Source organism: Amphiprion ocellaris, chromosome 8 (assembly GCF_022539595.1).
Source record: "Amphiprion ocellaris isolate individual 3 ecotype Okinawa chromosome 8, ASM2253959v1, whole genome shotgun sequence".
Taxonomy (NCBI): Eukaryota; Metazoa; Chordata; class Actinopteri; family Pomacentridae; genus Amphiprion; species Amphiprion ocellaris.
In genome coordinates, this window is record NC_072773.1 from 30,784,709 (window position 1) to 30,806,978 (window position 22,270).

Genomic DNA, 22,270 nt, shown 5'->3' on the forward strand with positions numbered 1-22,270 from the left:
ATGTCATCTTTGTGAGGAAATTTGCCAAAAGAATGAAATGAAATCCCAGATTCCTTCATGAGAGTGCAAACTTTAATCAACAGCTTCAGCAGACACATGATGATATGTTCAAATTATGTCAAAGCTCAGCAGTTTCTTTCCTCAGTTGTGTTTTTTTGCCAACAAATCAGCATCCAGGTCTCTGCTGGAAGTCGTCCCACCACTGATAAGCACTATAATCCTGCTTCTCCTAAAATGTTTTGCTCAGAAAACAAAGCATGAACTCGGCCGACAGCATCGGCCTTGTTGCACTGAAGCGCTACGAACACACTAAAACACAAAGAAGCCTTTGGCGTCGAAACACCAACAATGCGTTTTGATTATCTACAAAGTTTTCCTCTTCATAAAACCACAGTGATTTAGACTCTGCTTACAGTATCATACCTCTGTTTTCAGTGGTAATGTGAGGGTCTAGGTTTGTAATACTTTGATTTGATATAAAAGTAACGGTCAGAAAGCTCTGGTTAAAACATATAAAACTTCATCTGGAACACATTTCATAGACACTGAAAAACTGTGCACAGTTTTGTAATACTTAAGGCAATAATATAAACGTATATAAACAATGGGAATTGTCTGGAGACTGTAAAAAATAAAATTCAAAGAAATCTCTCTCACTTGTTTTGAATGCTGTAAATCCATAAAACATAGTCCTACCTTAGGATATTTACTACATACAAGCCCTTTTTAAAATAGAATTCAAAGAGGACTTTTACATGCTTTTAAACACATATATTCTTGGTTTGTCGTGCAACACAGTTGCATTATCAAATATCTATTCAGCCAAAATATCTGTCCGTGACAGGACGGATTCTGCACATTTACACACTTTACGAATGACAAGCTACATGTAAAGTTTCTCCTCATAAATACTGATGGATTGTGTGTTTGTGGCACTAATGTCATTCTAGTATTTTTCTTCAGTGATGGTGGAAATTTTCATCTAAGCTGAATACACAAACGCACAAATCACAGATCACAGAAGCAACGTTTATGCTATATAGTACCGAAGATCAGGCATCAATTCTTCTAGTTGGTCTCTGCCACCAAATCGTACCTGGAAATATAAGGATACAAGTTGTAGTTTATGCAACCTCGAGCAAAGTAATATTTCAAATTTGGTGACGTTGTTACACAACATCATTCAGTAGCGTTTAAATCATTACCATTGTGTGACACCAGTCTTGAGGTCAATTTGGTCCAGGTCTAGTTGCAACTGAGGACAACAAGGGAAAGCAGAAGAGCCTTGTGATAATCACTATGGCAAAACCAATTATTTTATGTACCTTGAGGCAATTACTAACCGCAATTTCAGATATTGATTAATCATAAATACCTTGCCGATAAGCTCCCTCTCTCTGCTCATAAAGGAAACGCTGTTCTTCACTGACAGGTCCAGTCTTCTCTGCGTGGACTCCTCAAGAGAAAAGTCAAAATCGAACCTATAGAAAGGAGACATAAATTAACCTCCTCAAACTTCTTTCATGCTCACCAGCGTCTTATTTCTTTGTCGTACCTCTCGTTAAACTCCGGGTTGAGGTCTCGCTTCTTGGTGGCCGTTCTCCTCTTGGTAGTCGCCTTCTTGTCGGGCAGCAGGATGAAGGAAACATACGGATCTGCTCCGTCCTTGGAGCAGGCTGCCAGAGCTCTGTAGGTAAACAGAGATCACATTCAGAACATATGATGGTACGAGATGATGAATGTGATGATAAAAAGGTCAGCGTATTGTTATATAGAAACCTGCAGGAGTGAACGGTGATAAAAAGCCTGTTTTCCTCGGTGGAGTAGCCGATGCTCAGCTTCACCTGGCCTGCTGCGTTCGAGTTATCACTGCCGCTAAAGACACAAATGGGAAAAATGTGTTGATTTGCATTATACTGACGTCGAATCATAAAGAACAGATGCCTATATGGAGTATGCCTTACAATATCTGTGCTTTTAGGAGGAAATATACTGAACAGCAGCCTACTGTGGAAAGTGCTGTCTTTGCAGTGCAACCATGGTGTACAACAGAGACACACTGAGAATGTGTGTGACTCACATGGCGAATCCACTTCGATTTCTGAGGTCGAGATGAGAAGGAACCCATCTGGGGATGACTTCATCTGTAGCAGCATCATTACCTGCATCTCCTGGAGCCTTACGACACACTGCCAGCTGAGTGTCCAAGATCTGCAAGATGTGGAAATCATTTCTAAATATGACATTGCTGCCGAATAACCACGTTGTAGCAGAGAGTAAATTATATATTCTGTATTAGATATTGGTGTTCAGTTACACGACACAGATCTTTAATGGCCTATATAACCCAGAATGGCTTTAAACAACATATAGTAGTGGAAAAAAGTTTTCGGATACCCTTAAAATTTTGCTCAGTCTCAATAATTATCATGAAATATTCGTGGAAAAATCTTTTTTGTGTTTCAAAAAGTGTGACTGTATTAGACAGACACAAACAAATACAAATGATCTATTTTTGTTTGTTTACAAGAAAAACTAACAAAACTAAATTTTAACAAAATGACCCAATGCTCAAAATATCTTGTTTTTATGAAACCAATCAATTTTAAGTTTTCAATGGCTTTTTAAGGATTTGTTTAGTATTATGGCTGTGATTGTACTGAAAGAAATTGCACTTGAAGAATGCACCTAAGAGTGATTCTTAATGCAATATACATGCAAATGTATGGGGTGTCTGAAAACTTTTTTCCACTACTGTACGTATTAATGGATAAGTTGTCAAAAAAAACCAAAAAAACAAAACACTTCTGAAGCTGCACCAGCAGAGGGCGGCAAGGTTCATTTAGCATAAATACAAACTAAACTAAAAATCTAATTTTAGCACCACAAAAGTCCACAGATTAACTCATAATATCTCCTTTGTTGAGTAAAAAACTAGAGTAAGTATTTCTTGGCTAAATGTGTTCTGCAACTTTGGTTCAATCCAAGAAAATCACTCTGAGTTACAAAAAAACACAAGTGATAGAGCACAGAATAAATCACAGCCAGGACGATGCTTCCATCCACACATACTGCAGCATAAGCAGGATGTTTTAAGTACCTTGAGAGTGACCCTCAGCAGTATCTGGCTCTCCGGCAGAGCTCCATCCAGACTGAGCCAACGGTCCAGCACCAGTCCCTGCTCAGCCAGAACCTCCCTCAGAGGAAGAGTCAAGGACCCGAGAGCCTGGCCCCAGCTGTGGGAGAGCTGGATGCAAACAAACACAGGTAGATGCACACATTTTTCAGACTTCAACAGATAATTTGACAGGATTTAATGACCTTATGAATGGCGTGAATATCGTTTATTCACCTTGACTGTGAGTGTTTCCTCTCTGGGGTCGCGGACCAGAAAATGAAAAGCTTCATCCCACCGAGGAGATGTGGAACGCTCACAAATCTAGAAGAACGAGTAAAATTATTATGCATATTGCCAAACTTTTTTTTTTTTTTTTTTTTTGCAAGCACATTCTCAGTGCAAAAATCACGATCCTACCTTGGTTTTATGAGAAACCCCTTTGAGTAGAATCTCAGCTCCAGCCTTTGGCTCCTTTCCACTCTTCTTTAACTGAGAAAACACACAAAAGATAACATTAGGTAAAAAATGTAATCAACAGCATCTACCATTACCAACGCATGCCCAGTGATTTAATATATAAGTGAACATGCAGCTGTATTGCTCTATGCAGTACACTGACACTGAAAGCTGCTATTGTGCTTCTCCACTTGCATAACTTTAAACAAGAGCTCAAAGGTGCAGTCTCACCGGCAGGCCGTGGGCTCGCTCCACATACACAAATAGCACAGCCGTTGATGGTACGACCTTGTTTTGATACGAGTGCTGGGACTGATACTGCAAGATCTACAGGAAACGGGAAATTATGTTACACAGAGACAAGAAAAGAGGGGAGGGAGAGGAGTTTTAATCAGATTGGTTGTGCAAGAAGAAAGTTGCGGTGAAAGTTTCCTTCTCTGCCAACAAAGATATTAACACGAATAATCTATACTGAGCATCTGGAAAAGATAAGGTCATGATATCCAACTATTTACTGTTAGCACATGCAAAGTTAAAATAAAATCCAAAATTTATAGAGAATAATTCTAAAATTGTTAAGTAGTTTTTTTTTTAATTGTATAGAAAAGTCTGCAAAATTACAGACATGGTGTGTAAATTTGGAATATAATTCATATTATTGTAAACTCTGCAGCCCCCAAACTGACTTATACAGAGCGAATAGCTATTTTATTTAATTTTTTTAATTCCTCCTGGGGTGCTTTGCAAAATTCTTTACAAATAATTGGTTGATAATGTAGATTTTTATCTGAATAAATCAGGTCAAGTCTGTATAATAACAGTGTTCCTCTGGAAAACATATAAGGAAAACTTGTGGAAATGTATTGTTCATGCACTTTAATGAATGGTATCATACTTAAATTTTAGGATTCTTGTTTAGCAAAAGTTTGCTTTGTCTGCAAGTTATTTGGCTATTTTTTTAAAACTTTTTTCAGTGTGTAATACTCTCTAAAGCCTCACTGTAAAAATCCACCTTTTTCCTGTTTATTAAAAACTATTTTAAAAAGGAGCCAAACAACAATGCTACGACATTGAAGTCCAAGGTTTCAAGAATTTCCTTCCGGATTCAAGAATTTCCTTGAGGCCTAATAAAGTAAATGAATCAGCAGGCAAATTAAGTGGGTATCTTATTGCTGCTGTTGTGTCCTGGTGAGAAACAAGCTTACATGTGAAATATCACTCTGCTCAGCAGAAATGCAACCTGAGGAAGCAATGAGTAGGAGTTCAATAATGAAAAGACTGGAACTTTGGAAGATATTTACTTGATTTGGTGAATTTAAACTCCTACAGCCTCATAATAACTTTGGCTAAACTTTGAAATGTCTTTTCCACAAAATAAGGACTGCAAATTTTGTCCTATTCTCCTAGATTGGAATTGCACTTGGAAGCAATGACAAATATCTTTTTCATTGTATACAGGTTTTGTGAGACAAACTTTTAAAAAATTGGATTACATCCTTCAAAGTTCTCTATTGTTCCTAATTTATAAACACCAAATCTTCCAGCTGCCTGCAGAAGTCATTATCTCATGTTCTAATCTTTGTTAACATAAAGTTCTTACAGGTAGGAGGTTCATGAGGATTTGCAGGAAAAAAAACTCAACTCTTAAAAAATTTAACTCTGGTGTCAAATACCTGTTGTGGAATGTAAGTGCTGCAGGCAGAAAGGCTGTTTCTTGAAAGTGGCTTAAGCAGAATTACCTTCAGCTGAGACTTCATTATTATTAAGAATATATCATTCAGTTTATCATTTATCAAGGTACGGACAATCAGATTCTATTTAAAGTTTATTGCTTTGATATATCAAATAACTAGACCCTAAAACTGAGAGAGAACACGTCCAACCTGCTCCAGTCTGGGTAGATCAGAGACTCGGGGAAGCCACTCCAACACCAGGTGAACTCGACCTGACTTCACATCGTTTAGCGTATACCACTAAAGCAAGAGGAGCACACAGATGTTCAGGTAATTATGTGAATATTATATGATTAAATATCTTTCTGGGTCATTTCAAGTGTAGTATGTGTCACACACCGTATCGATGAATTGTGCGCCGATGATGTCTCGTAGGCTAAGCTTGAACCTGCAAAGACAGGATTCAGTCATTCATCCTCTTTTTCACTGACGTATTTTCCTTCAACTACAAGAGCTGGTGTCCAGAAATACTGTGCAACATGTATTTGTAATGTCAGCGCGAACCTTCCGAGGAAGTCGTCCTGATCGATGTCCTTATCAAACAACTCAAACTGGATCTCTTGACCTGGAAGCTGCGTCAAAATCACCTACGTCGGAGGAAAATAATTCAATCTAAAACTGCATAATCTCATCAGATGAGCAGAAGAACTGATCTCTTGGTCATTAAAAGTCACAGTACCTCATAGAGTTCATTCCAGACAGGGTTGAGGTTCTCCTTGATGGTGTGGCTGCGGAATGTTATTCCGGCCACGCGGATCTTGACGTAGGGATCGCTCTTCCCCTTCACCATGCCCCCCATGAAGTTGTCCTTAGCTATCAGGTTCTGGGCCTCCACCAGGTGGATTCGCAAAACTCCCTGTAGGCAGAACAAGGTCAAAGAATGCTACTGTGGTGGGGATATAGTGATGTCTGCTGCTGTTTCACTCTATACTGTAAAGAAAGACATTTTATGGCAACTGGAACATCAAAAAACACAATAAAATAGTGGTTAAAATACAGTAATTTTCCATAAAAGATACACCCTTAATTTTACGAGGTCACATGTATTTTTGTCTTTTTTTAGACAGACAGACAGACAGACAGATAGATAGATAGATCGATAGATAGATAGATAGATAGATAGATAGATAGATAGATAGATAGATAGATAGATAGATAGATAGACAGATAGATAGATAGAAAACACCCTTCTAAAATAGGTATCTCTCAATTAACAAACAAATCTATGTAAAATTATAGCACCGATACTTTTTTCTGTTAACTGTCATAAATTGTATCTAATTTTAGTAATATATTTGCAATATTTAACGTGCATTTAAAAGCTTTCTCATTACATCAATTAAGTAAGTATATATAAAATTATGATGAATCTGTAAATGCAAAAAATTTCAACTTTCTTTAAGTAGTTTAAATTGAATGTTCATAGTTGCAGGTTTTTAATGCTATTTTACATCAGAAATGTAAATTCATGGTCTGTTTTTGTACTTTGATTGATGTTTTTGTGTTTTCCATGAATATAGAAAAACATCTGTAAATTACGAAGGAAATGTTGTTTGTAAAATTACTTATTTTACTATTTCTTACCTCAGTTGCAAACTCTGGATCGGGTGTGGTGTGCTGTGGTCGTGTTGACGGAGGTTTAGCCAACCCACCGGGCCCCAGAGGGTTCAGTTCTGACGTGATTCCCCCGTGACCCATCCCAGACCCAGAGGCCGAAGGACGAGGAGACGGAGTGGTGGGAGTGGTGTCGTCACTTAGCCACAAAACCTAACAGGAAGCAAGTACGGTTATGCCAGCAACTGCCAAGCAGCAAATTGCTAAATGATGTTTCATGTAATGTGGCAATGCTGCAGCTCTTAGAGCCTCTCTAATGCCACAGTCTTTGCAGAATTTAATTTCCATAGATAACAAACACTCATTCACTACAGCATACTACATAACATGAGTGTGTGTGCACAAAAGTATACGTGTGAAATACTAACCCTAAGCACAACTTTGACGTAGATACGACTGGCTAAACCCGAATTCTCCAGGTGGAACCACTGGTCCATGGTGAGTTCAGGGGTCCCCAGCAGACGGGTCAGAGGGATGGTGAGATTACCCAAAGACAGAGCGCGGTCATCGTCCTTCACCTAATTTAAAGACAAGGAGTTATCGAAAGAAACAGCAACGCAGGCAAATACACAGTAAAAAGAGGAGAGTGCAGTTCATGGATTAAAAATGGATGGAAAATCAATAAGGTGTTAGTGTACTAATCACCCCGACACCTTGGGAGCATCTGCAGGATCTATACAGCCAGACTAATTGATGAGTTCAGCTGCTACTGAAGACTTACCTGGATGTCGATATCTTGTTTGCGAGGATCCTGAATGAAGAAGGTGAAAGCATCTTCCCACACAGGGCTGTTGGTCCCGTAGCAAGTCTAAAGGAAACAGGAGAAGACCTTCGTTATGCTCAGAACTTATGTGTGAACTATTAAAAGAAAAGTTAAATCCTTACCTTGGTCTCTTTAGTGGAATCCTGAACGGAAATCTGCACCAACGGACTTGGGTCCTTGTTACCTTTTCTCATCTGAAACATTGAATGCAACAATGTGAGTGATGTATGAAAATTTAATGTACACAACATGAATTAAACAGTGATGATCTTACAGGCAGCTCGTGAGCTTGGTCGAGATAGACGGCGAGGATGGCGGCAGATGGAGGTTCAGCCGTCTTACTGGTCAGGTTCTGGTTCTTTTGAATCACCTGGAAATAAACAACAAACAAGGCAACGTGTGAGAGAAATGATCCTGAATATCCGTTTTTCTACAGACAATGTTACGTAACAGGCTGATGTAGAATGTGTCCCTGATTTACTGTTGGACAATTCTGGATCTGGATTGATGATTTCAGATTCTTAGACTGTCTGCAACGTAACTTTATTGTCCCACTGGAGACATTAATCTTGCTGTGAGAAGAAACTGAGAGCACATGCAGACTTAAACATAAAGTTCATAAAACATAATGAAATACCTAAAACATATATTAAAATGTGTAAAAACGATTGCTAAAACCAAACATACAAAGCTCACATGCATCAGTTTACATCATATAACTGGTAAAACCTAAATTAAATCATTATCCAACCCAAATACGATGTTCACAAACGATGCAGTCTATGTCAGTAGTGGTAAGTAATTAAGCAGATTTACTAAAACACTGTACCTAAGTACATTTTTAGGCACTTTTCCTTATGTGAGTATCTTGTTTGTTGATATTTTACATGTCTACTCTTAGACAAATCTTCCACTACAGTCATTTGACAGCTTTAGTTATTCTGCAATTTTAGATTTTTTAATACAAAATACAAAACAAACTGTTACATTATCATGGATTATTTTAAGTTATGCTACACAGCAGCATATGAAGTTACTAAAATCAGCCTCAGCAGCTGCAATTAAAGTAATGAACACATTACTAATCATAATGTAATGATATGACATTCAGCCTAAAAGTACAAAAGTATTGGGATCATAGAGAGAGAGAGTGCAATACCTTACTTGTAACAGAGTATTTCTACATTGTGGTATTGCCACTGATGTAAAAAAGCAGAGCGTCTATCTATCTATCTATCTATCTATCTATCTATCTATCTATCTATCTATCTATCTATCTATCTATCTATCTATCTATCTATCTATCTATCTCATTATACATTATAGGTAATTTAATTGTATATATATGTAAATATCCTACATCAAACATTAAAAAAGACCAAAAAAATACGTGTAACCCCATGTAAAATTAAGGGTGTATCTTTCAATGGAAAATTATTGTATTTTAACCATTATTTTACCGTGTTTTTTGACATTCCAGCTGCCTTAAAATTTCTTTCTTTCTGTCTACCTCGACCTTTCTGGTTTCATGAAGGTCAAACGAAGAAATTACATTTTATTCTAAATCCGTAGCAGTTGGAGAAATGAAGAACTGTAGTAGATGAACATTAGTTTGCCCTTTTTGTGATTTTCTTGGTTGCTATGTATGCTTTAGGGTGTGCACTACATAATGTTAAAGTTACCAGTTTGATACCTTCTCTTTATATGGCCAAGCTATTAAATACAGGCAGGAGTTCCACAGATCGATTACCATATAAAAACTATTCTCTCAGAATGATCAATGTATTATTCATGTTGTCCACATCATTATACGAAGCCCTTCTGCTGACTGAGAAAACAAACAGCTCCTTGGAGCCGCATTCATCTGCTGCATTCTCACCTCACTCAGTCTGTCAGCAGAGGACAGCAGAGAGAGCCACTCCAGCCGGAGGTGGACGCTGCCAGATGGGACGTCCCTCAGATTGAACCACTGGGAACAAAAACACAAGGTTCATTAAACACACATTTCTCTCATCTGGCTGGTTTCTTCAGCCTGGATAGGACTGAAGGCGGTGAGATGAGAGGAGATCACGAGCAGGCACATGGTGACCACAGAGTCACATGCTAACAGGAATACTGCAGTGGTTTGTTTTTTTATGTTTTAGAGCAAGGAAATAACTGTATTCATTTGTCTGCAGTTCAGTTTTTCTAATTGATGAGAAAAAAAGCATTTTGTAAAAAAAACAAAACCCTTGCAAACATTACTACTCACATCATCCACAACTCTGGCCTTCTTCACAATGTCAAGATCCACCTTGACCCTGAAATAGAGACAGACAGAAAGACAAATACAGCTGTAAATAAAAGACAGCAAGGTGTTTAAATTTCAACAGAATCAATGCCCAGCGTGGCAAAAAGCTTACAGAAAACTTATGGAAATGGCATGAGAAGCACATAGACAGAGTAAATGAATGAGAATGGATAAGCTACCTTCCCAGGAAGTCATCCTGGTCTGGGTCTTTGTCAAACACTTCCACTTCCAACTCCTGACCAGGTACTTCATGGACAATCACCTGACACACACACACACACACACACACACACACACACACACACATAAATGGACAAATACGCAAAACACACAACAAATATACAAATATAGATACAGCCACAAATGACATAATAACGCAAGGGCATGCAAACACAATCACAATGGCAGGAACTTGTAATTACTGAGCCAGTTAAATGTAGGTTAGTTAATGCTTATTTGGTGTTCGAGGCAAATTTCATAAACCAAGAGAAAAGACAAATGTGTTTCTGAGCAAGCAGTTTTCGTAAGACCTGCTTATCTCAGAAACAGCCGCTTCCTGCTACCACAGGAGTCGATAAAATCTCCACAAAAATGTTTATCTGTGAAGCGGCAGTGACATATTTACCATCAAAGACGTACTGCGATGGCTACAAGGACACCAACACCAGGCTATAACTTTTGTGGCACAAACTGGTAGGGAGGTGCAGCAGTTGAATAACAACCCAAAGTCATATACCTCACGTTTCATCGCAGTTCAGTTCATTTTTCGTCACTCCCAGCCCTCTCACCTCATACATCTCCCTCCACTGCGGGTTCAGGTTGCTGTCCACATGATGAGAGGTGAAGATCTGGGTTCCTACTCGCAGCACAGCATACGGATCGGACTTCCCATCGATTAGGCCCTTGATGACTGTATCCTTGGCAGTCAGGTCCTCGGCCTCCAGCAGGTGAATACGCACAACTCCCTAGCGTGTGCGTACGAATGCAGGAAAACATGCATGTGCAGATAAAATCAAAATATTAGCATTTTCACGAAATGTGTGTCCATGTTTTTCATTCACAGTGTGATTTGCCGTTTGACCTTAAGGCTATGTGTTTGCTCGCAGCTATTATGCTGAGCCGCGTTTGCTTCTGTTTATGTGGCTCCAGCGGGTCTCCAGGCCATTCATTACTGAGACAGTTACCCTTGGGAGAGGGGAGCGGAGCTGCGCAACGTGCAGGTCGGCCACCAGGGGAACAGTGAGACGGTTGGGGAGCACCAGGTGGGAGGCTATTGCATCCATTATCATAGTGTCCGACATGGCACTGCAAATGAATGCAAGGATGATGTTGGGGACACACAGGAAGGGGAGAATACAGACAAACAGGCAGAGGCTATACACTAATGTCAACCATATTTCATGCATAAATGACATGAAATCCAGCTACAGAACCAACAGGAACAGCCTCAAATGGACAGTTTTCTAGAAACCATTTTTGCAAATGTCATCTGAAGGAGGAATACAATTAAAAAATAATGACAATCTGTCATTCAAGTATTGCCAAAGGGATTACTAAGGTTGTATATATAATGCTGATGCATCAGCAACAAATTTACACCTCTGACAATGTTTTAATTGTATTTTCACAGAAGTGCATTATATAAAATTGTAATGCACACAGTGTAGAATCAAGCATCATACAATCACACTGAATATGCTCTGCAGCGTTGCCATTTGTGAGACCAACAGTTTATCTTTCTATTCCATGTAATTGTGTAGTTGATTCTACATTGTTCACACTCTGGACTTACATAATGAGCCTTAAGAAACACCTGAAGATAAAGCTATGAGTCATAATATTGCAAAATCACGAGTATGACATTTAGCTCTCACAACTTGAAGAACAAGGCTGGCATTGTTCAGTATTTGTCTCATTGTCAACAAAAAAATGCAATGAAAAGAACAAGACCAAAATTATATTATATCACGATAATTTTGGCCTTTACTAACCTGTTCATGGCATAGAGCATGAAGTTTCTTTGTGCTTAATCAAGTGTGAAATCTTCAAGAACAGGTTTCATTTTCTAAAGGCCTTGCTACTTTCTAAAATAGCTGCAAAAATTGGTGTATAGCAAGTTTAGACACACAAGAAAATAGTGCAAATTTGGGGATCTCTGTTCAGAAATGTACTAATATACTGCATATTTGATGCTCTTGAGTATTTACTGCATCGGGACAGTCTATAAGAGACAAATTTAAAATAAACTACAGTTTCTGTGTTGATAGTAAAGGAGGAATATGTCACCCAGTGCAACACAGCAGCACACTAATGTGTATTTATTAGCTTTTAAATAACAAGTGAGAGATTTTGGCATCAAAGGCAACACTTGCTAGTATGATCCCTCTATTGTTGGTTTTTGTCTTTTCATTGAGATCGTTGACAAGAACAAACATGAAGAATGTTACCATCCTCATCCTTTAAGGATGTAATCACACAAATCTGTCAGTGAACAGAAAGACACTTTAGCTCTACTGTCTGTCTCAGTTTGTTTTGGAACTACTGCTAGGAAAAGCCTCTGTGATTCTTGAGGCTGAATGAATTATAAGTAACTTTTCTTCGTTTCAGACTTGCCCTCCTACTCAAAAGGGAACAAACACAACAGATTAAATCGACCTCCGAGATCTCCAAACAGCTCTGTCATATAAACTCACTTCAGTCCGGGGATGTCGAGCAGGTTGGTAAGTCCGGTCCAGTTGATGTCCAGTTTCTATGCATGTGAAACAGAGGGGGAAAAAAAGACATCTGAATAAAGGGAGGCTTTAGACGGCAATGCAGCCCAAAAGTAAAAACACTCACAGGCCTCCGAATGAAGAACATTGTAATGGCTCCAACCAGTGGCACATCTCCAATCAGAGGCTCAAGGATCACACGCAGCTTTCCATGGAGCTACAAAGAGAGAATCTTGTGTTGAAAATATGTTTTGAGGCCACATCATTGCAGCTAACAGAATATCAAAGTAGCCCTTTATGTACCTGGATTCCTTTCACTCCAGCTTTGCAGAAGTACTTTTTGATTTCCACATTGATCTCGACATCCCCGGCATAGCTGCAATAGAAGGGTAGTGACAGATAGAAGATAAACGTTTAACCAGGGGAAGCAGCTGATGTCAGTTATGATAGAGCTGTTTTCTCTTCTATGTTGAGTAAACACTGATGGTAACAGTGCTGTTGCAGACAAGAACAAACCCTCGTGTTGGAAACTTCGCAGTGCACTAATTCAATGACAATTCAGCATCTGGCAAGACCGTTGTTTTTATAATTAAGCAACAACATAAACCAATTAATTAATTAAAGCTGCGATGCATTACCTCAGGTACAAATCCAACATGACTTGTCTCTTGTCGTGTTCTGTGTGAGCCTTTACTCCAACCACTTTCACAGCCTGTGAACACAGCAGCTGCCGTCAGCTAAGCAAACACAACTGATACAGGAATCACATTTGCCAAGATGAACATGAATATTTTCACTTGCTGTAATGAATTCATCCATCCTTAGACTTGTAATGAACTGGACAGCATGACCAGCCCCCCATTACCACACTTACATACATATTACCCACATTAACAACCCTGGCTTGATTGGATTTTCTCGGTCATGGCACATTTGTAATCTGAATAGTCGTGGGTAAAATGCATTTATGACAGGCCATTAACGTACCTTGTCTCCTATGTTGACCTTGGTGAAGCTGAGAGTCTGCAGATGGATGCTGGAAGCACGGATGGCAGGAGCAATGGTTTCCACCAGCAACTTCTCCAGATACTGGCCGACAAAAGGCCAAGCCTGCTGCAGGATCTACATTGCAGAATATTCATCAGTTTTCTTGCACTGATTTCAATATGGCCAAAAAAACAACAACATAATAAGCCTATAATAAAGTAATTAAAAGTAGCTCATGTTTCCTATCAGCATTTGTTCTGAGCACCAAACTGCATAACTTCCAATGAAGTCTCAGGAGATTAATGTGTCTGTAATGTGAATTGAAACAGTGCATCAGTGTTATCGCTCCACACATCTTCACACTGGCGTTAGCTTCAGCGTTTCAGTGTGAAGTGTAAGAGAGAGGCGTTACTGTTTACTGCTCCTCTGACCTCTTCACTGCGACTGGTGATGCTCACAGGCGTGTAAGTGTCGTACATTATTAATGTCACAGAAATGGCCATGCATTTAGGAAGAATGCACGTAACTCCTTATGTGCTTTTTCATGTGCATTACTCCTACAAGCTCTGAATCAAAGCTGTAAATATGAATAAAATGCAGGAACGGTTTGCAGCTGCTGTGCACTCATTTACAAATGCAAGTGCTTCTCTGGATCGCATGTCGGGAAACCCGGAGGAGAGACGACGTGGGCTGGCTGAAAGATCAGTCCAGCAAATTGCCATCCCACGATCTTTAGCTTCTGCCACTGAGTTCATTACATTTTTTCCCCTCCAGAAGACTGCTTTGTATTATTAGTATTCATATCCACACTTTCCCTGTGCTAAAACGGGGTTCCTGCACTGACAGAGACAAAGAGGCTGTGATATGATCTGAGCCACTCCCCCTGCCTCTTAATTACACCAGCAGTTATCTCCTCTGATGGGGAGGCTGCAATGAGAAGCCGGGTCACTTAAAGTGCACACAAGCGCTTTTTTTTGGCCTTGATATTAAATGTGAGGTGATGCAGCTACTGTTGGAGCTACTCGAGTGAATCGTGAACACCTTATCCTGAAATAATTTGTTGCTTCTTTTGATTTCCTAAGGGTAGAACTGAATGAAGCGGAAACAGATGATTCTTTAAAAAAAATATGACCTTCTCATGTAAAAATAAAACCCCGCACAGATACAAAGTCATGCAGGAAAAAAAAAACATACCTTATTCAGCCACTCCACTTTTTCCACATCTGGAAAGTTGACCTGTGGAGAGTATGACAGGGCAGCGTAAAATGACCTGCAGCTCCTAACAGTGCAGTACAAACACTTAAAAAGGCTATTTTTATGTTTTGTGACGACTAAACACAAGTAGAAACTTCAGTATACTTCTAATAGGGTACTTTATTCTTCAACATAGGAAGAATTTAATGTTTTCTGCCACACAGAGTATGAAACAATTAAAGAAAAAGTTGAACACAAGTTTGACCAATTTGGTCACTGACGTAATTTCAGGAAAGCATCCAAACGCCACATGCTGCACATCAGACATGAGATCTCGAGATCAGGCCTCTCTGCAAACACACACAGTTTATTCTTCCTCGCTCTCTATCCAGATATGGTGGTCCTGGTCACTGCTTCTGCTCTGACTCTGAAGGATGTTTATGAGTCATCCAGTTTTTTTAGAGCCAGATAAGGTTAACAGCAGTTCCAGTGAAGCAAAACAGGAAGATGAAAACCCACAGAAAACCTCCCCTATTGCTGGGTATAATCACTTGTGCCACAGACACACAGTTTTTGCCGTGGACTTAATTCTCAACATCACTGACTTCTGGCTTTCCACTTCAAAGATCTCATCTGACATGTTAATTTCACTGACATTCCTCAGTGTGGCTGCAGTTCAGAGTAATTCCCCAGGCAGTGCACATTAGGAATGTCTGAATATAGGTGAAAAAAACTGTGAACCAAAGGGATTACATGGGGGTTGCTGTGAAGCAATAGTCTCCCTGCGTTTTCATGTATGTGGCCTTTTCAAGCGTCTAAACGAGCAAGTGAGTAATAATCAAACTGTGATACAAAGTAGGTGAGATGCAGATGAAGCTGTGTCAGTCCTTACCCAGGGGGGCAGATCCCTCTTGGCTCTGAACACCTTCTCGGTGGTGAATTCCCTCTCGTTCTCCAGCAGGTACATGGCAGACTTGAGCCTCATCACTTTCTCCACTCGGCTGTGCTTCCATCCCATGTAGATCATCAGACCGAACAGCACGACACTGATGCTGAAGCCGTAGTATCCGGCCAGGTACACGGGCAGCAGAGCACCGAGGCATTTTCCAAACGACCACAGCACGCTGACTGCGCGTTCGGCGGGGGGTTTGCTCGGAGAGGCCGAGGCTGCAGCCGCGGTGCCACCGCTCATGCCCGACTCTGCAGCCGCAGCTGGCATGGCACAAGATCCGCTCGACTTCACTCGCTCGAACCTGGCCTGCAGATCTTGTGCTTCTGAGTGGCAAGCGCCTGTAAACACTCACCACCGCGTTATTACAGCGACCATGGACAAGTCAGCGAGAAACTGCGCGCTCCGAAACGGTTAAATCATGATCACGACTTTTCTTCTCCCCCTCAGTTCCGCAGGGTGCTCCGTTTCATTTACGTGTAAAGCTTTTCTCAGAGAGCAGGGCAAGCAGAGACCAAGACCTGAGAGGGCGGGCTCAGCTTGAAGTCCTCCTTCACATGAAATCCAGTAGAAACCTAAACCCTAGAATTAACTTGTAGCGTCACGCACAGCCCCGGGCGGAGCGTATTAGAGCCGATATGCAAAGTAAAACGACATTTATTCCACCTGAAGACCCCAGAGGACGCGTTTTTCAGAGGAACATCCCCAGCAGCATCATTATATAAACCAAAAGCACAACTACGCCCCTAATCCTGAGCTGCTCAGTCCGTTATCTTCCTCGTATAACCGGAATAAGTCCTCCTGCGTGCGCAAGCGCTCATCTCCACTGCAGCAGCTTTACTACTGAGCCTGAGGGCGCCAACAGGTTCATTGACAGAAAGGTGTTCTGGCTCCTGAACGTACAGTAGCTCTGTGCTGTTCTGATTTTTTTTCTACCATAGAGAGTCCGAGCAGCAGCAGCAGAGTCGTGACACCGTCAGGATGTGCGTCAATTTGGCAAAGTTGCGCATCCGCAGGCAGGTCAGATTTCGAAAAAAAAAAAAAAAACAACATACTGCAGAATTTGGTATCCATGGTGTTTTCACTGTCGGCTCTCATTAATAGCCTCATTTATGCCTTTCTAGAAAACAGGCAAGCTTTAAATAGCCTCCCTGTTGCCTGGATACGGCCGGTTATCTGTATTTGCTCGGAGGGTGAAGAGTTAGATGATCACTTGTGCACACAGATATGCTGCATGAAGAACATGACAACAGACAGGTTCTGTGAGTCACATGGACTGAAGGCAACAACGTCTTATATGTTTAAAATACTGCGAGATTTCAGTGTGATGTGAGATTCCAAGAAATGCAGAGATCAAGCTCAAAATGTTGCAATAAGTGCAATAAATTTTAATAATCCCACTACTCTTGCAGCTATATTCTCACCATTATCACTATATGCAAATCATTTTATAACTTTCCACATTCTGACATGCATATTTTAGTATTTACAGTTGTCTTTTCGTTATTGCATTCTGTCTGTGATCATAAAGACACCAATATTTCCTTGCAAGAGATATTAAGCAGCATCTCCTTTCTGGTCTGCTTGTGATTTCTACAAACCACTGCAATCTTAGCACAAAAAAAATGAAAAAAATAAAAATTACAAACAAATGAAACAATCGTCAATGAGTTTATTTGCTCCTAAATGTGCCAGCTGATGAGACAGAATTTATCCATGTGGTGTCTCCGTTTAAAAGTGATCAATCACATCACAACAAACCAGCCAATAGCAATATTTTGTCATCTATAAACTATGTTATTTAATTTCATACTTGCTCTAATGTTCACTAATTATTAGCTTCTGACATTTGGACTTTCAGCGGTGACTAAAACTGGCATGAATAACCAAAATGCCTCCGAGCACACATAAACAACTGCATCACCAAGTAATCAGTAATGTAACTTGAACAATGACAAAGCAGCTTTTTTCTTCTGCAACAGAAGCAGAAGTTGGTGTCACAGGATCATGAGTTTTATGTGTGATGTTCAAATGATGCTGAAATGCAAAAGAAGGCCAAAGTTAAAACTGGGTCTCATGTCAGTGTTATAATCATGGATTATTGGTCAACAGTTTAATCACAAGTTATTTAGTTCCTGTATCCTAATTCAGTGCTATGAGTGTATAAAGGTGTAATACAGTGAATGATCGTGCTGTTCATGTTTGTGTTATTTTGCAGAATGTTAAGATTACATGTGATCAATATTTTTATGCGTAATATTAGGTTTCCTTCATTACATTTGGCAGTTTAAATAAGACTTTGTAGCTTGACAAAGACAGATATGGGGAAACTTTAATGACAGAACTGTCATACTGTGTAAATACAACATCTTCTGCACATTTTTACTATCCGCAACTGTAAATTTAGCAGGAGACGCTTGGAGAAAGGTTAAATTGACTTGTCCTCTGAAAAGTAAGAATAAGATTTGGGATGATTGTGTCAATATTATTACCTTTAGGACTAAGAAATATTTTCCTTATTGATTCATCTGCAGATCATTTCCTTGGCTTGTTGATTGCGTGTCTTGTCTAAAGAAATGTCAGAATATTGTGTGAAATGCCTGTTATAATCCCACATCCCAAGAAAATACTTCAGAAGCATCATTTTACTATATGGGACCTACAATCCAAGAACCAGACACATTCATTTTATGTCTATTTGCACAGTAAAAAGCTGTGAATTAAGTAGTGGCCTCCAGTCCCCCTTTTATTTTTATACTTCAGTTAATTGTTGCCACTATAATTTTAATACAAAATTGTTGTAATATTTACTGGCTCCTTCCATTAGATTATTTTCCCCACTTCTATTGACGTCTATAAGAGCTACAAAGATTTCCACCCTGAAGGTTTGACACTAAAATTATCCAGTATCCTAAAACTGCATTTTGTAATCACTGATCAGGAGTTTTGTTGTTGCCCTTTAAGTTACATGATCTGTTTGAGCAGGACTGCTGTTGAAACTCTGCCAACACCACCAGGACATGCCAATAAACAAAGGAACATAATTCAGGTAGTTACAGGTAGATGATATTACTGAGCATGGATAGGTCATCTCACATTGTAATACATTACATCTATTCTCTGACCAACACATGAAGACAGAGGTTAGTCTGAAGCAGATTATTTTCCTACGGTAACTAAGAGGGTATGTGTCTTTCAAACCTGATTATGTTCCATAAGAGCATCTTAAAATGAAAACTCAAAGTCATCTTTGCCAGTAATTCTTGTCCTAATCAGAAAATATATAATTAGGCACTTTACATGTTTTATTGCTCCCTGTAAGTCTTAATGTATTTTCAATAGAGAAGTATTTCCTGTGGTTCAGAGGAAATAATGCATTAAATATCAGCTAATGCTGACAGCAGAATTCTGTTTATGGCAGTGGCTCAGGAAGCAAATGAAAATGAAGTTGTAAAAGAGAACAAGAGGGACACCATCCTCTTTAATAGTGTTTTCCAGCCACAGCCTGATTAGAATTCACTTTCACTGAAGGACAGGATGAATTGCCAGATCACCTTCAAGGGTAAAAACAAGATTGTGTATATTCATAAGTTTGTCTGGAGTGAGTTCCGCCCAAAGGTTAAAACATTCACACGCCCACTTGAGTCATAAGGTGTGGACAGAATCTGAAGTGACTTTTATCTTTTCAGAAATTTACCCACAGATTGTCCATTAAAGATACGCCTATGAGGTGGTCAGATTAAAGATGTTGATCAGTGATGTTAGGGTTCTCAAACATGTCAAACAGATATGGTGCACTTTCTACACATTTTGAATTTTAAAGCGATTCTCACATTGTTTTTCCTTGTTAGCATTGAGACAAAGTATGAGGGATTTAAATAAGCTTCTCAATTAGAATAAACTTAGGAAAACGCGATTTCCTATTTCATCCATACTGGATCGATCCATCCTGTTGGTTCTTAGCTTTTGAACAATTAAGGTAGCACATTAATGCAGGTGATGCTCACCTTCCTAATACATTTAAAGGGCCAGCATACATTTGACATTAATGAAACTTTTGTACAATTTGCATTTAAAGATGAACTCAATTTTGTTACCCATAAATGTGACCACTGCACTAGAATTTGACCCTTTTTTGCACGTCATTTTACCTTCAGCTTGCAGATCATTTTTTTTAGGCGTAAAAAATAAGATACATTGCACTAATGTCTAATATTCTACCAGTTTTTCTCAAGGTCAAAATCTTAAATGTGGTTTAAAATATTGCATGAGTGATATTACCATGATATCACAGCTGCTCTGCATAGCGAGAAGCCCTCTCACACAACATTTCAGTACATTTTAAGAATTTTTACATTAGACCTACTTCAAGTGGAGATTACATCTTCTACTACCAGTTTCTCTCTTCAGTCAGTGTTGTTTCCAGGTTTGGTTAGTAAGTGACCTTGTAGGTTACCTGAACAAATACACATGAAATCTGTAAATTCATTTTATAAACCAAAACCTTTAATCACAGTATAAACAAAAACGAATGACAAAAGTTGAGGAATTAAAAGCAAAAGAGTCCAGAACGTGCCAGAGGAAAAGCCTGACATCCGACGGGTGTTGAAACACTTCTCCAACATCAGTCTTCTGTCAGCTGCTGCTTCGATGCCTCTGGTTGGGTGTGGTGGATGCAACTGGCCTCACACCAGACACATGGAAGTCCCGAGTCTCCGGCTGCGCTCACCAGTCTGGTTCCTGGCAACATGTGATGTCGCAGCCATGGCGGAGGGGACGGCTTACTTGGACCTTTGCCTCATCTTTCTCCTTTTGCGCTTCAGCCTGCACAATGACCAACATTAAGGAAGGTTAGACAAAGAGTCTTTAAAAAAACTGTAGTAAGGTAGTCATTATACTGCTGTATGACCGTGAAAATGTGCACCATCAGGGTTTCTGCAGAAATCAGCCAAATTTAATGCTTTTTAATGCCATGACCATGAATTCAGCATATTACATGGGTTCGTTTTCTTGTAAAAGATGACTTTATCTGAAAACTGTCTCCACATTTCACTATTTCTGAACCTGACCACCCACAGGCTGTAGCCATTCTCTGAATTCCACGTTTTCTATTCATTTTTGCTGGAATTTGCATTTCCCCATTTCCCAGCTCTCCTCCACCTGCTCCAGCCTGCCAGCCACTTTCCAAACATGCAGTTTTTGGCAATTGTACCCGACTGGCCGGAACAATTATCGCAATGCTTCGGCATGTTTACGCAGATGCACAGATCTGACAAATTGCAGTCTATAATTACATATTATTATTATCAAATATTTTTCTTGAAAACTGCAGAAAGAATTCTTAATGCAACTGAGAATCGAATTTAATGATTTTTAATGGCATTTAAGGCCTTATTTTTCACAAAATCAATTTAATGACTATTAATGCTTTTGAATGCCCTGGAGAAACCCTGACCATATAAACGCTCACCTGCGCATGCGCTTCTTTCTCCACTGCGAAAGAAAAACAAAGTAAAAATGATTAACATTTAATTACACGCAACTGGAAACTCATTCAAATATACACAAATTGAATGCAAACAGATTACACTTGGTTTAGAAAACCACCATTTGTACAGCTAACTTCTAATAAACATGCTGAGTTACAATGTCCAAGCTTGCTGGCTAGCTAGCAAATGTTAGCACCACTGGAAACTGCATTTACGAGATAGCAAGAACGTAAAACACAAACCTTGGCTCTCATGTCGAGGTGGAAAGGCTGGAAATAAAAGAAAATGCTACAGATGAGTTCGATTCTTTTTAAAAATAAGAAGATTCAGTTGGATTCTGACACCTCCAGCTCATACTCACCTACCGCTACGGAACCGTCTCCACGAAGGACGTCATAATGCAGCGACGTCGGTTTTATATCGCTTGTTACGTCATTTTTGTTGGACGGCAGTAAAGCATGGGGAAAATAGAAACGTAGCGAGTTTATTCCTCGTGTCGTTTAGCCATTTTTAAGAAAAGCTTTTTATTGTTCAGGTCAAATAGTTAAATAAGTCCTTGCACAGTGCATATATGCGCTGGTTCTCTAATAAACGTTCCCTATACATTATTATATGTACTAGAGCCCCCACTCACCCTGAATATAAACTATTTTCCCCCTCCCATCTGGCAGGTGCTACAGAGCCATGTACACTAAAGCCACCAGACACAAGAACAGCTTCTTCCCCAATGCCTTCACCCTAATAAACAGCTGAGCCATCCCTCCACACCTGTACAACAGACAGTATTCCAATTGATTTGTACAGTATTTTTTTCACTATGAACACCATTCTGTTTTTTGCTCTGTATCATCGTGTAGCAATTATCATTTTTGCATGACTGTTTACATACTCCTTTCTAGCTTGTAAATATCTGTATATATTGTGTTATATTTATTTTTATTACCACTATTTTTCCCATTGTTCTTC

General features: G+C 39.5%; 1 protein-coding gene across 3 annotated transcripts; it reads right to left on the reverse strand.

Moving 5' to 3' along the window:
• Nucleotides 1-50: 50 nt before the first annotated feature.
• On the reverse strand, nt 51-21,775 carry esyt1a (extended synaptotagmin-like protein 1a). Of its 3 annotated transcripts, XM_055013024.1 has the most exons (35): nt 21,666-21,775; nt 21,547-21,573; nt 21,286-21,308; nt 20,182-20,639; nt 15,759-17,852; nt 14,867-14,908; nt 13,673-13,807; nt 13,324-13,397; nt 12,989-13,061; nt 12,813-12,902; nt 12,668-12,723; nt 11,159-11,279; nt 10,763-10,939; nt 10,154-10,236; nt 9,936-9,984; nt 9,564-9,653; nt 7,959-8,054; nt 7,807-7,878; nt 7,643-7,729; nt 7,290-7,439; nt 6,892-7,074; nt 5,987-6,163; nt 5,812-5,894; nt 5,647-5,695; nt 5,458-5,547; nt 3,806-3,901; nt 3,536-3,607; nt 3,353-3,439; nt 3,101-3,247; nt 2,081-2,211; nt 1,780-1,875; nt 1,556-1,687; nt 1,376-1,481; nt 1,206-1,255; nt 51-1,096 (listed from the first exon to the last, which is right to left on the reverse strand). In XM_055013024.1, exons 5-35 carry the CDS (start codon nt 16,083-16,085, stop codon nt 1,069-1,071), a joined length of 3,249 nt encoding a protein of 1,082 aa, XP_054868999.1. In that variant the 5' UTR covers nt 16,086-17,852; nt 20,182-20,639; nt 21,286-21,308; nt 21,547-21,573; nt 21,666-21,775; the 3' UTR covers nt 51-1,068. The 3 variants fall into 3 exon arrangements, with proteins under 3 accessions (XP_054868999.1, XP_023145946.1, XP_054869000.1); XM_023290178.3 differs by having other exon boundaries at nt 15,759-20,639; XM_055013025.1 differs by having other exon boundaries at nt 15,759-20,639; nt 21,670-21,722.
• Nucleotides 21,776-22,270: the final 495 nt, after the last annotated feature.